This window comes from Schistocerca americana, chromosome 3, assembly GCF_021461395.2.
Source record: "Schistocerca americana isolate TAMUIC-IGC-003095 chromosome 3, iqSchAmer2.1, whole genome shotgun sequence".
Taxonomy (NCBI): domain Eukaryota; kingdom Metazoa; phylum Arthropoda; class Insecta; order Orthoptera; family Acrididae; genus Schistocerca; species Schistocerca americana.
Window position 1 is genome coordinate 676,304,928 of NC_060121.1, and position 16,918 is coordinate 676,321,845.

The window sequence follows — 16,918 nt, forward strand, 5'->3', positions numbered from 1 at the left end:
TGTTACGGCTGATTCAAGCGTTCGTATTCTTCCTTCATTTATCAACTGTCACTGAACACAACTGTTCCTTATGGAGTCAAAGTTGGTTATAAGTAGCATTGCTTATAGGTTAGAAAACGGAGCCTTAAACGGGAAAAGGTTTAACATTTGTAACATATAATTCACTTTGGATATAATAGAGGGGTGAAGGAAGGCCGGCCGTTGTGGCCGATCGGTTCTAGGCGCTTTAGTCTGGAACCGCGTGACCGCTCCGGTCGCAGATTCGAATCCTGCCTCGGGCATGAATGTGTCTGATATCCCTAGGTCAGTTAAGTTTAAGTAGTTCTAAGTTCTAGGGGACTGATGACCTCGATGTTAAGTCCCATAGTGCTCAGAGCCATTTGAACCATTTTTGGTTAAGGAAGTGGAGGAATTTGTTCTCTGTATGTAATAAGTTCAATCGGAGAAATTACGTCAGGAAATAGGTATATCGCTTCATATAGTATCATTTTGACATGAATTATTAGTCTCATTCAAGTAGCTCAACGGCCGTAGCGCTGTCATATAAAGGATAAAGCGCTGGGCTTCTCCGAGAATGGAACATAGAGACAACACGGTCTTGGATTCACAATTCAATGACGTTTCCTCAGATCTAACGAGCAACTTCGGTACTCAGTCCACTCCCATTTTCTTAGTGATGCGTAACACAGGTAAAAGTTTTGGTACATAGTTTTAGGACTAGACTGTTTTGTTATATTTTTACCAGACAGGTAATTCACTATGTAAAGACGAAAGTAGGGGGACTAAAAACATGCATATGACAGTTAGATGTCACACGATAACTTAAATTCATTCTGAGTATTTAACTGAAATAAGGTTAAAATATCAAGAGAATGTAGCAGGATAATAATTTAGCACGATACTTCTGTATTACTGTAGGTGTAACTCGCCTGTCACATGGTTGAAAGACATATCCTGCAAAGTTCTACAGTCCCAATCGCGGAAAGAAGGAATACATTTGCATCGCCGACGTGCTTCTTCAGTCAGGTAAAAATGCAGAAATAAAGCATTTGTTTCAGAGACACGTAGAAAACGACCACCAAATTGAAAGATGCCTGAAACATGACAGGTGTAGGCAAATGACAACCGAAATACCACAAATGAAGAAAAGGGTAAATTGCGTGGAGGACCCGTCTCTTCATAGCTGTCATTATTTTATTTTTGTTTTAGTTTACAGGTTAACAGAATATTGACATAACAATTATCCAGGAGTATGTGTTAGAATGCACCACCACTTTGAAAGTAAATAACAAAATAGCTTAATGCTCATTTTAATACTGAGTTCAAATACATCTAGTCCTTAAACGAAAAGAAAATAGGAGAAGCAGCCTCGAGTGACGTTTGCCACAGCTACCCATGCAACGTCTATGGATACGATTAGGATGATATACATCGGCAGACAGACCTGCAATGTGTGGGGATTACCAAGAAAGCTGATGATTCATTAAACCAAAGTACCAAAATCCATTAAGATCGCTCGTTGGCAGCCAGATTATGGCTAAAACCTAATCCCTGTCGTTGAAAGGAATGGTCAGCCATGCGTGAACAGGATCAACTTTTTTGTACCCCACACACAACACAATCTCATCACCTATAGCTAACGACAGCAGTACGCCCTAAGCTTACTCCTTCCTTAACACGATTTATTTTATTCGCAGGTCACATGTCCCTCATTTACGAGGCGCTAAACCTGCCTAACAGATTGCCACAGCTCTTGGACCACCACTACTCAGCCCCCCCCCCCCCCCCCCCCATCCCCTACGTCCCCAACTAAATTCCATAGCGGATTTCTCATGAATTATGATCCCACACACAGAAACGCAACTGAAAGTTTTGTGGTCTTACCGCACTCGAAATTATCTTGGCAGTTCCCTATGGATCTCAAACGTTTGTCTTGTGAATCTGGTGTACTACCGAAGACAACTGCCATATCCTGCGCACCTTTGGGACCTAGATGTTGTTGATGATGGTGATGATGATGGTGATGTTTGGTTTGTGGGGCGTTCAACTGTGAGATTTTCAGCGCTCGTACAAATTCCCACTCTTTACTCAATCCAGTCTCGCCACTTTCCATGAATGATGATGAAATGATGACAACACAGACACCCAGTCCCCGGACGGAGGAGACCTAGAGACTTTCTTCTACACTCGACGAGGTATGACAACCAACTCCGTAATTCTGCGCGTTGAAAAGTCCCTTGAATTTCTTTGCGATTTATACATTTTCACCTCTCAGGTCTGTGGTAAAGTTTTATTTGCATCTTGTCTCACCCAAGGACATTTACACCAAAAGCCACTTCTCTATAAATTTTACGTAGTTCCCTTGTTGTGAATGTTAGAATGGTTCGCCTGACGTCTCGGGCAATCATCGCATCAAATAGAGGACATGCGGCAAAAATAACTTTTCTTCATTAATAGCTGTGTGTAAATGGATGCATTCAGCAACCGTACCTTCTGCTTTTAGCTTGTCTAAATTACTAAAACTCTCGTAGCTCGTTCCGTTGTTCAGAGGAATTAATTTTCGTCTATGAATAGTAAAATGATCAGGAAGAATATCTCTTCTAACAGCTCGTTTGTATAGGTTGGTAGATAAACTTTTGCAAAGTAGTTCGGTATTCCTAAAGCAGTTGTAAAGACATTGCTTTCCCGGAAAGTCGATAGAATTTTTTTTCTTTTGTGCATTACCTTGTCATAGTACGTATGTATCATTTATTTCAACTATTCTTTATTTGTTAATACGTCACATTGTTTCATCATTCATTTTGCTACTGTTTTATATATTATACTGTACGAATATGAATGATATGCTTTGTAAATCTTTGGTTAGGCTAGGAGAAGTACTGTGTCAGAGAGAGAGAGAGCGAACGACTATCGATAGCGTGCGAGTTGTTGTGGTATCGTGGCCGGTTCGCGGGTGGAGAAACGTTGCAACGCTCGGCGTGAAAGACGGTGATACGCGGAGGAACAATTAATGACAGTGCGTCCGCTGTGTTAATAGGAGATCGTGCATTATTAAGTGAACAGTAAAACCTTGAAAGTATATCGAGTGTTTGCGGTGACGATTTTACATTCTGTGTGAACTTGTGACAATTAGCCGCCAAACAGACACCATTGCGTGTGGAGACACTAACTGTTAGAATTGTGTGAAAGTGGAACAAACCAAAATGTTAAGTAAAGGAACAGTGCTGTGATTTGATCAAGAAACATTAATTATATCATCCAAACTGTCTTAAAGACGACGACGTAAAGTGAACTCATGTTTAACGGACTGTTATAATGATAAACATATGTGACTGTTTTCCTGTGGGACCATGGTGAAAGAACTGTGCGAAGAATTGGCATTAACCGGCTATACATCGTAAACACTAAATACATTTCATAATTCCGACCTACCCTCACCGCGTGATTAATAAACTTTTAATAATAAAACGTTGCGCGCGTAACGACAACGCACACACTGGAACTATTATTATCGCTCCAGTGCTGCCAGCTGATTCGACCACAACGGAGACGTGGACCACCCAAGTGGTAGTACCCTTTATTGAAAGTACTCTGTTACTGCTAGGATTAATCCAGCACGACATTCGGTTTACCGATATGTTTTTGCAGGAACCACACAACACGAAGGATAATCTGTACTCCAGCAGCGACTGAGTAGAGCTGAAGGGTGACACACTAGAACATTAAGTCAATCAAGGAAGAGGTGACGGTCGAGACTTTTAGTGTGTTTTACCGTCCATGTTAATGCACATCCCATAAAATAAATAAAATGTTGTGTTTGTAGGGCCTCCCGTCCGATAGACCGTTCGCTGCGTGCAAATTTTTCGATTTGACGCCACTTCGGCGACTTGCGCATCGGTGGAGATGAAATGATGATGATTAGGACAACACAACACCCTGCCCCTGAGTGGAGAAAATCTCGGACCCAGCCGGGAATCGAACCCAGACCCTTATGATTCACGTTCCATCGCGTAGACCACTTTTTTAAAAAATCACATTCTGTTCTATATTGTTTGTGGCGGACGTCCGATGACATCCGTTGAGGTTCTTTGTCGATCCGTTCACTCAGTTTCTTATTATGGAGGGTAGCTAACCCTCTGACCGAGCACGCTGAGCTACCATACCGGCTTGAAACTATGTGCCGGCCGGAGTGGCGGTGCGGTTCTAGGCGCTACAGTCTGGAGCCGAGCGACCGCTACGGTTGCAGGTTCGAATCCTGCCTCGGGCATGGATGTGTGTGATGTCCTTAGGTTAGTTAGGCTTAATTATTTCTAAGTTGTAGGCGACTGATGACCTCAGAAGTTAAGTCGCATAGTGCTCAGAGCCGTTTGAACCATATTTGAAAATATGTGCCCCGGCCGGGAGTCGAACCCGGACCACTCAGCTACCGGGGGCGGACATGTCTGAACCTAATGTAACAGTACACTAATTTTTGACCAGTTATCGAATAGGTACGTAATATTCCGCTTTAAAAGCCATTATGTTTGTAAGAAACAAACCGACCCCTTCCGCCGACACTGAGCAGGCGTGACGAGCAGTATTTGTTTGGATCGAATGGTCTGTACTCACTGCAGAAATGAAATGAAGCATGTCTGCCGAAACACGAGAGACACTTCACCTGACGACTCTTAGAACAGACACACGTTATACAGACAACTAACTTGTTCTACAAACAACTGAGAACGCTTCGTAAATAAAGGGACGTGAAACGTGTATGCACAGAAGGAAACAGCCTTTTTGTTTACCTGTACAGGTGGACCACATCTCTAAAATGCGACGTTTTGTCTCATTGTTCACTCAGTGGCACATGGGACACATTTTCTTCACTTTCATTTTCCATCACCAAGTACACATCGCACAACGGGACTTACGGGGCTTGCGCGCCACTTTTGACCGATCTGGCAGCTATTAATGGGGTTATTATACTGCCTACTACGATACTTACTGTAACAATGCACAGCTTTCATGCAAGAGCACATGGGAGTTATTAAGAACAGAACATTCTTCCATCTACTGCAACGATGTCACCGTATCCTTATATGTTGTCTGCCATTTTCAAATATAGTTAATCATATCAGTAATCAAATTGACTCACTATGACGCAGCCAAGAATTCGAAACAGGAAATGTCGAGACGTATAGTGTTTCCTTTTCTCCATTCTATGGAATGCATTTCAGTACAAATATCCGTTTCGCATAGCAACACTGTAAGAAACATTAGTCTTGCCAAACGGTGGCACAATATTTTTAATATAAATATAAACCCTTAGAATATTATTACCACTTGCTGTGAATTGTATATAACTGTGGTCAACTGCATTTAGAATGCAGAGGAAACAATCAGAATAAGTGCGAAGGAAATACCAGGAAGGATGCACTGGAAATAACAGTCTCTTGCACTGTACTGAGAGATTGTTGTGTAACTAGCGGCCTAAACGTTGTGTTTCAGGTTTCTCGGGGACCATTTACCGACTATGAAGCGTCCGTACTTACCACTGCTATTGCTGGCGGCAACCACCACTGTTTTCGGCCCTGTTGTGTAAGTATTACTAACGAAACCAAGTATCTCTAGTAACTACCAGCTTTAGTTTCCAATCTCCATCCAGCTTAGTGGTGCAGATCGCATCATAGAATGTTGTCATGTTATATTTGTCCTTTCTGTTGAGGCTCTTTTAGTCAAGTGTTGTGATTTCCCTAGAATTAGAAACAGCAGCTGGTCACAAACGCTACGCATCCTCGCGCGCGTTGCTGTTTGCACATCTGTGACATCTGTGATCAAACAGTCTCCAATATTTGGGAGATTCGCTGTGATGAATGTGCATTGCCTACTACCGATTAATATCCAAGTTACGTTTTGCAAGTTTACGTCATCATCCCGTAAGCTACCTATCTTACCGGAAGCGTACTAGAAAGTGAACAAGGATTTCGTAATAATTTCACTTTTACTATACCTGACCACTCGGGACTTCCAGTGGCATACTTTTTAGAGGGTTTTTGGCAACTGGAAGAGATCAGTAATGAAGCAAAAGCATTAGTATTTTTGCAATATACTGACGAAAAGAAGAAAAGTTTACATTCAGGAAGTGCGGTGATAACGTAATGCCTTTACAACATGGAAGCAACTATTCGTCTTCTGAATCCACCACGTTGTCACCTAAATGTAGTACCCACAAGTAACAGGTCTCAGTAAACTGTCCCAGTTGAAGACCAACCCTAATATCGCAAACAGAATATTTATTTTGTTTGCGGTGCGGATGAAAACGGCAACGCCAAGGTTTCTCGGCAAACAGTGATCCATTTATTGTCCCGAAGGCACAAGGCTGACGACGCAGTCTACTTACAAACCGTCCTACATAGAATTACCTGGCAAAAGTCACGGGACTCCTCCTAATATCGTGTCCGACGTCTTTTTGCCCGGCGTATTGCAGCAACCCGACGTGCCATGTACACAACAAATCTTTGGAAGTCCCAGACAGAACTATTGAGCCATGCTGCCTCTATAGTAGTCCGTATTTGCGGAAGTTTTACCGGTGCAGGATTTTGAGCACTACCTGTCCACTCAATAATGTCCCATAGGTATTCGATGAGATTCGCGTTCCGAGGTCTGTGTGGCCAAATCACTCGCTCGGACTGTCCAGAATGTTCTTCAAATAAATCACGAACAGTCGTGGCCCAGTGACATGGGGCACTGTCACCCATACCAATTCCTTTGTTGTTTGTGAACATTAAGTCAGAGAATGGCACTAAATGTTCTCAATGTAGCTTAACATAACTATTTCCCGTCAGTGACCAAGTCAGTTCCATGTAAGCGAACCCCACACCATTATGGAGCCACACCAGCTTGCACATTACTTGTTGACAAGTTAAGTTCATGGTTTCGTGGCGTTTGCGCCACATTCGACCCTACCATCAGCTCTTAGTAACTGATATCGTGACTCATCTCACCAGACCACGCTTTTCGAGGTGGCTAGGAGAGGCGCTGTAGGCGATGTGGTGCTGTTAGCGGAGGCACTCGCGTCAGTCGTCTGTTGCCACAGCCCCTTAACGCCACATTTCGCCGCATTGCACTAAGGGATACGTTCGTCGTACGTCCCACATTGATTTCTGTAGATATCGTACGCTGCGCAAACGCAGCTACTCTAGTTCGTGAAGTAAAGACAATCAGCCAATGCTTTCTCCTTAGGCGCAGTCAATGCTTGAAATATGATATTCGCGGCACACTCCTGACAGTGTGAATCTTGGAATATTGAATTTCCTAACGATTTCCAAAATGGAATGTCACATGCCTCTCCTTCCAGATACTATTTCGTGGTCAAAATATTGTCGTGCGTGTGTAATCAAGGCGATAACTTTTCACGTGAGTCACCTGAGCAAAATGACGGGTTTGCCAATGCACTGCCCTTTTGTACTTCGTTTACGCGATACTACCAACATCTGCTTATGTGCTTCTCGTTATCCCATGACTATATTTACCTCGGTGTATTACGTCAATGTGTAGAAAGACCCTGGTAGCACCGCATTGCGAGAATCCGCTGTGCTTGCCACACCCGTCAGACAGTGAATTACTCGTATCTTGGGGCGACGGTCCTACAAATCGTTGCGTACCAGCAGCGTGCGTGACATTCAGCGAAGTTCGCAGTATGTACGGATATGGAGATACTGTCACTTCATTTCAGGCTGCCCCCAGGACAACGGAATGCTTCTGTAACTCCCACATCTTATAAATAATTATGTAGTCAGACAATCTTGCGGAGACTGCCTCCACCTCTGACGTATTTCTCTAGTCCCTGCCAGACCATCTAAACCACTACACCCATCTGGTTGTACACCTACGCCATTCTGACGGCCGGAAGAACGTCTACCACCCCTCCACAGGATTCATATCACGCCGAACACTACAGTTCCTACGAACAAGACAGTGCTGTCTACGAACATCGTGACGATCTCCGTTATAATCTTCTTGTTAGCAGAAATGCACCAAATAAATTTTGTATCCTTTTTTGAAAACCTTGAGTGTATCATGGATGCCCTTTTTCTGTGCTAACGTTTTTAAATTATTAATGCATCGATAACTTAGATCTGTCCTTCGTGTCACTGAAATCCATTTGTTTCCTTGATTCTGGATAAAACAACTTTATCCATTTATTAAACTACGCATCTGGGCTTAGTTCAGTTTTTTTATAGATAATTTATGTATTCCACAGCACACCAAAAACAAATTATGGGAAGCATTGCTATCTAAACATAGTAGGCCGGCTTGCCTTTTCTAGAACTCAGCAAACAATTTACCAGTCATTATTAAAATTATGTTCTTTGGAGACAAATATAACGATAAAACGATTTCCTGAATGTAACAAAACGTCCAATTACTAAACGTATAGCTTATATTGACACATAATCAAATATACATACAAAGAGCTGGCTGTTCATAACAGTTTAAAATACCAACTCATACATAAACACATTCTAATTCTATATCTAGATAGAAATTGATTTACGACATGCCCGACAGACAGACGCCAACTACACAGTATAGGGCCAGCCGCTATGGCCGAGCGGTTCTAGGCGCTTCAATCCGGAACCGCGCTGCTGCTACGGTACCAGGTTCCAATCCTGCATCGGGCATGGATGTGTGTGATATCCTTAGGTTAGTTAGGTATGAGTAGGTCTAAGTCTAGGGGACTGATGACCTCAGATGTTAAGTCCCATAGTGTTTAGAGCCATTTTTGAACACAATATAGAATACAAAGCTAGACCATTTGTCACGTGAAACATGAAAAATTCTTGCTGAGTTATTCTTTTATACAAGAAACAAATTAAAAATCAATGCTACAGTAACAGCATATTACCAGTATAATTAGTCGATAGTTCACTCAAATTTTATATTTCCTTCAAAAATGATTCAAATGGCTCTGAGCACTATGGGACTTGACTTCTGAGGTCATCAGTCGCCTAGAACTTAGAACTACTTAAACCTAACTAACCTAAGGACATCACATACAGCCATGCCCGAGGCAGGATTCGAACCTGTGGCCGTAGCTGTTGCGCGGTTCCAGAGCGTAGCGCCTAGAACCACTCGGCCACACCGTCCGGCTTATATTTCCTCTCAATGATTGTCGTGTCCTTGCGAAGCAAAATGTCCCCTAAAATCTGAGAGACCATTAACAAATATTTCAGTATTGTTATTGCGAAATGGGAAATGTTATTAATTTTATTCGTAAAGGATTCAGCTGTTGTGTGGTTGTAAGCAAATTAACCTATTTCGGTTCGATATCTCATTTCTGATTACATTACGTATTATCGTACAACAAGGCATTCAAAGTATCCCAATATTTCAGTAACTGAAATAAATATTTTTATGAATTATGTTGTCGTGTAGGATAACTGAGCAGTGTATATTCGAGCTGCGCTCTTCTTGGACACGAAGAACATATTCTTCTGTATGCTGACACAACACTTTCTCTTTCAAAATAATCTTCAAAATATGTACACCTTTTAATTTGTTGTTGTTGTTGTAGTTGTTGTTGTGGTGGTCTTCAGTGCGAAGACTGGTTTGATGCAGCTCTCCATGCTACTCTATCCTGTACGAGTCTCTTCATCTCCGAAAAACTACTGAAATCTACTTGCCTCTGAATCTGTTTAGTGTATTCATCTCTTGATCTCCCACTACAATTTCCCCCCCTCCCTCCTCTCCCAATTCTCTCCTGTACTTACTTGGTGATCCCTTGATGTCTCAGAATGTGTCCTATCAACCGTTTCCTTCTGTTGGTCAAGCTGTGGCACAAATTCCTTCTTTCCTTAGCTCTTGATGTAAGAGGATGTATAGTGTGTATATAGCAAGTAACAATTTCTTAAATGTCTCAACGGTCACCCGAGGTATTTACTTGTGACTGAGTTATCTTTTCTAAAATTGTAGTTAAATCATGTCAGTTTCGGTCTTAAATGAACGGGAAGGATAAAGAGTAATATTTTTATTCACTTCATGTATTAACAGACTCATCATTATTTTTATTCTGTTTTAGTAGTTGAGACGTTGTTATAGTACCTTGACGTGTTTGGAAAGCTAGTGCTTTATAATTTTGCCCCCATGAATTGTTCCTCATTCGTACCAAGCACTTTTATTTCATTGAACCTAGTGATATTATCAAATTATAATATGTAAAACTCATTTTTAATTTTTGTCGACACCCCCATGAACTTGCTCTTTTGTTGGGGTCCCTTGAAATCAGGATACCAGGTGCTGTTTGTTTGGTCTCCTAATCAAAATTCGACTGACGATTGGTTTAAATACAGGATATTTGAAGAAATGAGTTGACACATTGAAAGCAAGGAGACAACACTCTTTTACCCAAACTTTTTTGAGTCTTGAAGAGCTTGCTTACAAATGTAATATCTCTTCTGGTTGGCTATAGTGTAAACTAAAACACAAGCATCCTCTTTCTAGTAGATGGAAGATGGCAGTGCAGATGTTATGATGGTAGTTTTCCCAAAACACCTGGAGGCTCGCAGGGAAAGCAAAACCAGTAAAGAGTCGATATGAAAGTTTCAACATACCTCACAACATAAGGAGACAAGGAGACCGTTAGCTTGAAGAGTACTGAGTAACTAATATAATGAGACATTTTCCGAACTTGATCAATATGAAATCAGTATAATCAAAATTGAGGTAAGATGGTTGAAGATTTTCAATTGCCTAAATCACATAGTATACTGTTCTATGAAAAACTGACGGAAAATGTAAAGGAAATAACGCAGCGGTATTCACTGTTGTACGTAAGTCTTATAATGTCTGGAAATACTCAAGGAAGAAAAAGAAACGCCCGAAAGTGTTTTATCACTTGTACAGTAAAATTTCGGTCAAAATTCAGAGTTATATATATATTTGAGGCTTAGCGAAGCTAGAGCTCAAATACGGAAAAAATTTAGAATCTGCTGAACTGTAAATTCATCAGTATCTATAACAATGTTTAGTCAGAGTTACTACATGGTTGTACAGTGTTTCAGAATTAGCTTTATGCTGTTTCCATACATGAGGAATACAGACAATGACAATGACCCCTTAGGCACAGTAATGTGGGCTGTAGGAGAGACTGGATGTTTGTCATTGGACATCGTGCCATTGAGTGTGTATAACATATGGTATGTTCTTCCATGGGTTATAATTCATTACAACCAACATTCGACACAAATTTTCTGTTGTGATAGAATCCGGAAAGAAGTGTCAGAGAAATGAAGTCATAATCAAGAATTTCCCTAGAGGTTACATTTTCTTCTAGTGGACGAGCAAAAATTAGGAACAGAGGGGCTTGCCTATGAAAAAATCGTTGTTATTGTTTCTGAATGCATAGGGAGGCACTAGATATACTAAAACTTTATTGTGCTGGAGACAGCTTAAGACTTCGGGAATGAGAGTAAATAGTGACTGCCATTGATTGTGATTGTCACTGGTGATCGAATTCTGATTCAGTTCTTTGTGGCAGCAGTAGTTACACGCAATAAATAAATAAATAAATAAATAAATAAATAAATTGCTGTCGCCTAGACAATATGTGAAACTAATGCATCACTCCATGTAGTGAATCTACTGATAGCGTTTTGATTAGTTGCTGTTTTAATTCCAAGGAGAAGTAAACATGCCAGTTCCCCATTTGCCTAATAGTTAGAAATATCTAATATTGAATGAAAGAAAATAATGGACACATGATTGCCTTAAAATCAAGATTTATAGTCAGAAGACGTTAGTTCATTGGTTTCAGAATTCAAAGTAATATATGAATAATATAACCATTCTATTAAGTTTTGCTCAAAAGTATAGAATTGTTTTGAAAAAAAAGGGCCACTGGCGTTCTCAGTTATAAAAATTCTGGCAGCTGGTACACGAATAACCTTCATTATTATATATCACAAATTCTGGACAAAATATGTGACTTTAATTAATCTGTTCGACTGTAATTTTGTATATTTTGGTTTATTACTCATGATAAAGAGTATCGGTTAGGGATAGCGACATAAATGAACTACCGAAATTAGGCCCTTAGGATACTGAACATCTATTTTCCGTCGGTGATTCAGATTTCCGACCATCCCAGGAAGTGATATGGAGGAAATTTCTGAGATACTTTTGCTTCATACCAAGGTCTAGCCGCAGCCACAGATATATCACATGGAGTCGCCCGTTACGCGTGAGTGCCTGTAAAGACGCGGCTTAACACTTGTCAGTTACCTGTTGCCATTCTGTGAAGCATGCTGTACGCGTGTCATTGGTATTACGGTGATTAAACTAGTCTGTTTACGTTTTTCGATTCGGACCGCTTGAGAGAACCATTGCTACACTTTGGACATTGCTTCTGGGTAGCCGTGCTCCGCCGTCATCGACCACAGGAACTGCGTCTTTGTTCTGCCAGCTGCCGCCGTGTGAGTGATCATGAACTGTTTTCTGTCTAAGATTTGTAGGGCAGAAAAGAACATACCGCCAGAACGGCAATGAGCCATTGCTACCAGTGATTCAACGCACTTACATATTATAGGCCAGCTTGAAGGATGAGAGGCTCTCTTCCGCCTAGTTCGTCATCGACGTACCGTTTAACTACCACTGAGCGGGCCGTCTTCACTTTGCGAGTGGTCTCTTTCCTTTCACCCGTTTCGTGGGAGGCTCCGACAGGAGCAGGTGTGTCACCGAGGCGCGCTCATTTCTTTCCTTTCTCTGAGAGGAACTGGCAGTCCCCGTTTCCGTTTTATCGAACAGAACTAATACCAAAATTCTAATCAGCCATTTCGTCGAGCTTCTACTGTTGATTCACATTCTCACTTAGTAGACGAGAAACTGTGGCAGCCTTATATCCGTAGCATCTCCTCAGTATTTCAGAGATGGTTGTCGAAACAATACACAGAAGCGCTCAGAGACCGATAACCACTGTTTAATTTAATTCTTTCTATTGATCTCTTCTGATTCTTTGCATCAGTCTTCATGATTATTATTATGTCTCAACGACCTGTGGAGCTGCTCGTTCGTCAGTACAACTGACCGCTACTATATTACTCGTAGATTACTTTGACAGTGAACATATTCTCTCACATATTTGTCATAAGAAATCCAAAGCAACCTTTCAAGCCTTTTGGTATTTTTCAGAGATCAGTTTTCCACACTACATTGGCTTGGCGGATGAGTGAGTGACTCATCCTACAAGGTAAAATGATCGATTATAGCTCGGTAGTCGATTGATCTTACAGTTTGCACTACGTTAGTTCTTTCACCACTGGAAACGAATTTCTGAAATGCAAAATTTGAACTTTCAACGTGAGGTGGCGTCCGATGCTTGAACATGGTGTATAATTAAGAGATCTGAATAAACATTACAGTGAAAGTAACAGTACATAACGCATACGATTTTGAAAACTTATACGTTGTTTTAGAAGTTATATTGCAAACAAGTGACTTCAGTATAAGGAGTATTACAATGAGTCTACGAAACGCACAATGTAAAAATTAAATCTAGGTAGACTTCTTCCACGGGATAGTGACGAAGGTGTTCTACTTGATACTCTGATGGCACTCGTGTGTGAGAGACCACATATGGCAGTAAACATAACGTTCACATACTACATAAGCGTGAGGCAAATTGTTTGTGCATTTAGTTATTGTACTTCCTAATGTGAAAATAATTTATAAAGTTAAGTTACGAAAAGTGAACTGTTGTTAGGCTACAGAGCAGGAATTTTCAACCTACACATCGCACCTCCCATGTACGTCGCAGATTTACAGTACTGGCATCACGGTGGGGTCATAAAATAAAAATTGGTTTATTAGATTTCTGAGTAAAGTAATGATATCTAGTGGGCCGACATGCATGTGTTGTTGCTATGGCTGCCAGATCGTACTACGTAATACATGTTCCTCTATTCAGTAGCGATTAGTTTGAAGGTTATTTTTATGTACTGAAGACTGATTTTAACTGTTGCTTGTCTTTGGTGGTTTTCATATCTGTGTCAGCATTGAGAAATGTTCAAATATAAGTACTAAGTACTAATTGTGATACTTAAAAAGTATCATGCAGCTCTAAAGACTTCAATAGAAAAAATACGCAAGAAATATGACGACAGGTACTCGAATTTCGGTTCTATATTTGAATTGTAGAACGACCAAAATGTGCAATTTATTTCAAAGCTCTACGTACTAAAAGCTTGCGCCCAACAAAATGAAACGGCATTTGGAGTCAAATCATGAGAATATTTTCCCAAACTGAAACGAAATTACCAGAACAAAAAGAAATTTTACTATTCAGGCTAAGATTCCTGCAAAGGCTCTTCTTTATCTTACAAAGTTGTCTACCGTGTAACAAAGACCAAGAAACCTCACACCGTAGCGCAAGACCTCATTTTACCAGCTGCTCTTCACAAGATATCTACTGTAACTGGTGAGTCAGTTGCCAAGCAGCTGCATGTGTGCCTTTCTCAGGCAACACTATAGGTTGACGAATACACGATATTAACGAAAAGTGAGATAAAAATTCAAATATATATTGATTTCACTGTTCAGTTCGATGAAGGTACAAATAACCACTATGCGTGCATCTAATTTGTTACGTGCAGTTTCTACACAAAAATGGTTCAAATGGCTCTGAGCACTATGCGACTTAACTTCTGAGGTCATCAGTCGCCTAGAAGTTAGAACTAATTAAACCTAACTAACCTAAGGACATCACACACATCCATGCCCGAGGCAGGATTCGAACCTGCGACCGTAGCGGTCGCTCGGCTCCAGACTGTAGCGCCTAGAACCGCACGGCCACTCCGGCCGGCTGTTTCTACACAACTGAGTAAAAACAACTCTTGGAGCCGAAGCAAAAGACCTCTTTGAAATGCATAAATATTGCTCCATATTTCCACATTTGCGCCAGCAGAAATGTAACATGGCATCACATGATGCGCACTGAGGCCTGGCGCTTGTCGGCGTCACGTACCGGGCTCTTGTCGGCAATGTTAATAGCATCTGGCGTTGCCAGCGAGCTGGCTTGTTCGCATTTGTAATAACACCGTCATATCGGAATTCGGTTTACTAAATATACTGTGTTCAGTGTTTCTCGTATGGTGTGAAATGTATGCTAAAACGATGGTCAATCAAACGCACAGTAGCACAGAGTCGTAGAATTAAAATTAATGCACGCAATAAAATATTTGTTCCATGGATGTTGGTAAATGATAGAGCATAATATCAAATGAAAAGCAGAACTGGAATTGACTTGTTGGAATGTAACTGTCACCTCTAATTAGTTTATTACACGATGCGGCACACTACAAGTGGCCATACAGAAGTAACGTGTTTTACTTACTTTATAAAAATAATGCCATCAGTTTAACTCTGGATGCACATAAATAAATTTGGAGTTCTGCAATAACATTTGTGAATAATGTCGCATCCATACAGATATACCAGTGCCTTCTACGCTTGGAAACATTGCTAAACAATCTGCAAGTATTAGTTGTAAAACTGACATCAGCCTAGCTTATGTGCACAGGAATTCCAATGTTATACCATACTCAGTAAACGGTCGCCTAGCGAAGAAATCAGTAGCTAGTACACCCCTTTATCAGGTAATTGTGCAATACATGCATGTCGCAGAGTCTGAACTCTGGTGAGTAACCAGTTTACGGTAACACGTTCACTGCAGCGTAGCACTTCGGCTCATATCTTGCCTGCTGCTACGAGAGTGATGTTTGTTTACAACGCGTAAGTATTACACATTCGTGATCAACGATGACGTGGCACTCGACCACGAAAAGTAACCGTCATTCGTCAGCGTTGTAATAACAGACCATTCAGTCAGTTGGCGTTGTCTACACGCAGGAGATCTGAAATGGGCATTATTTAGCCCCGTCGTCTAATTCTAGATGGACTGGACAAGTGACAGTGACAAGGACGCATTCGGCTAGTGTCAGCTGCATAGAAATAGTAATATACCAATACCGCAGAGAGAAAGTGGCTGACATTGCATAGAAACCAATGAAGGCTCAGAATCCAGTCAGAAGAACGACGCAGTCGATGTCGTGCTTAGTGTCAAAATTTATTAACACAGTACGAGTTCCGTCGTGCAGTGGTGACCGCATGCAGGTCAGATACTAATGAGATTCGTGGAATCTGAATGACTGCCACGCTGAGAGAAATATTAAGTAAAGATTAGATGTAATAGCTGGAGACATCATTGGATACATTATGCGGTCTACACTACTATACGGTCCCGCCAAGTTAACCTGAGCATCGCATATGTTCGACGTCAACGTGGAATAACCACGCACATATGGCAGTTGGAAGCAATAGCGGTGGAGGGTATGTAAAGACTGTAGAGGGGACGCGGAAAACAGTGCTGTCGTTGCAACAATCGTCGGAAGGGTCCACGTTGAAGATCATTCCGTGAGTGATTCTGTAAGGCACACTGAATAAACGTAAGTATGATATGAATATATCCTTTGGGACCATGTCTGCCGCTGCACGCAGTTTGTTTCTCTTCAGCACTGTGGCATCCGTCAGCAGCACAATGCAACGTGTCACAATGTACGTACGTGTCTCAAACAGCAAAAATTGGGTTTACCGGACTCCTCTGACTTTTTGCTGTTAACACCAGCACAAACGGTTAACAAGATGCAAAGTGGAATACTTCTTCGGTTGACGGGAGTTTTTGGCACTTTGTCAGTTGAGGCGTTGCAAGTAGTGCTTGGAATGTGTCCAGTCGATCTCATACGGAAAAAAGCATCAGTTTATCTGCTGAAGAAACAACAGTATCATGAGCGTAAGGCGAGCAATGAGAGAAGCGTTCAATGATTTTGAAAGTAATATGTTGTCAACCGACCTGAGTAACAACCCTAAGAGATTTTAGTCGTATGTA

At 41.2% G+C, this 16,918-nt stretch overlaps 1 protein-coding gene across 1 annotated transcript in view; it reads left to right on the plus strand.

Moving 5' to 3' along the window:
• Positions 1-16,918, plus strand: part of LOC124606310 (glycine receptor subunit alpha-2-like) — a 629,777-nt gene that overhangs the window by 42,034 nt on the left and 570,825 nt on the right. Inside the window, exon 2 of the mRNA XM_047138291.1 lies at positions 5,488-5,577. Within this exon, the coding sequence (XP_046994247.1) occupies positions 5,488-5,577 (90 nt within the window). The remainder of the gene's footprint in view (positions 1-5,487; positions 5,578-16,918) is intronic.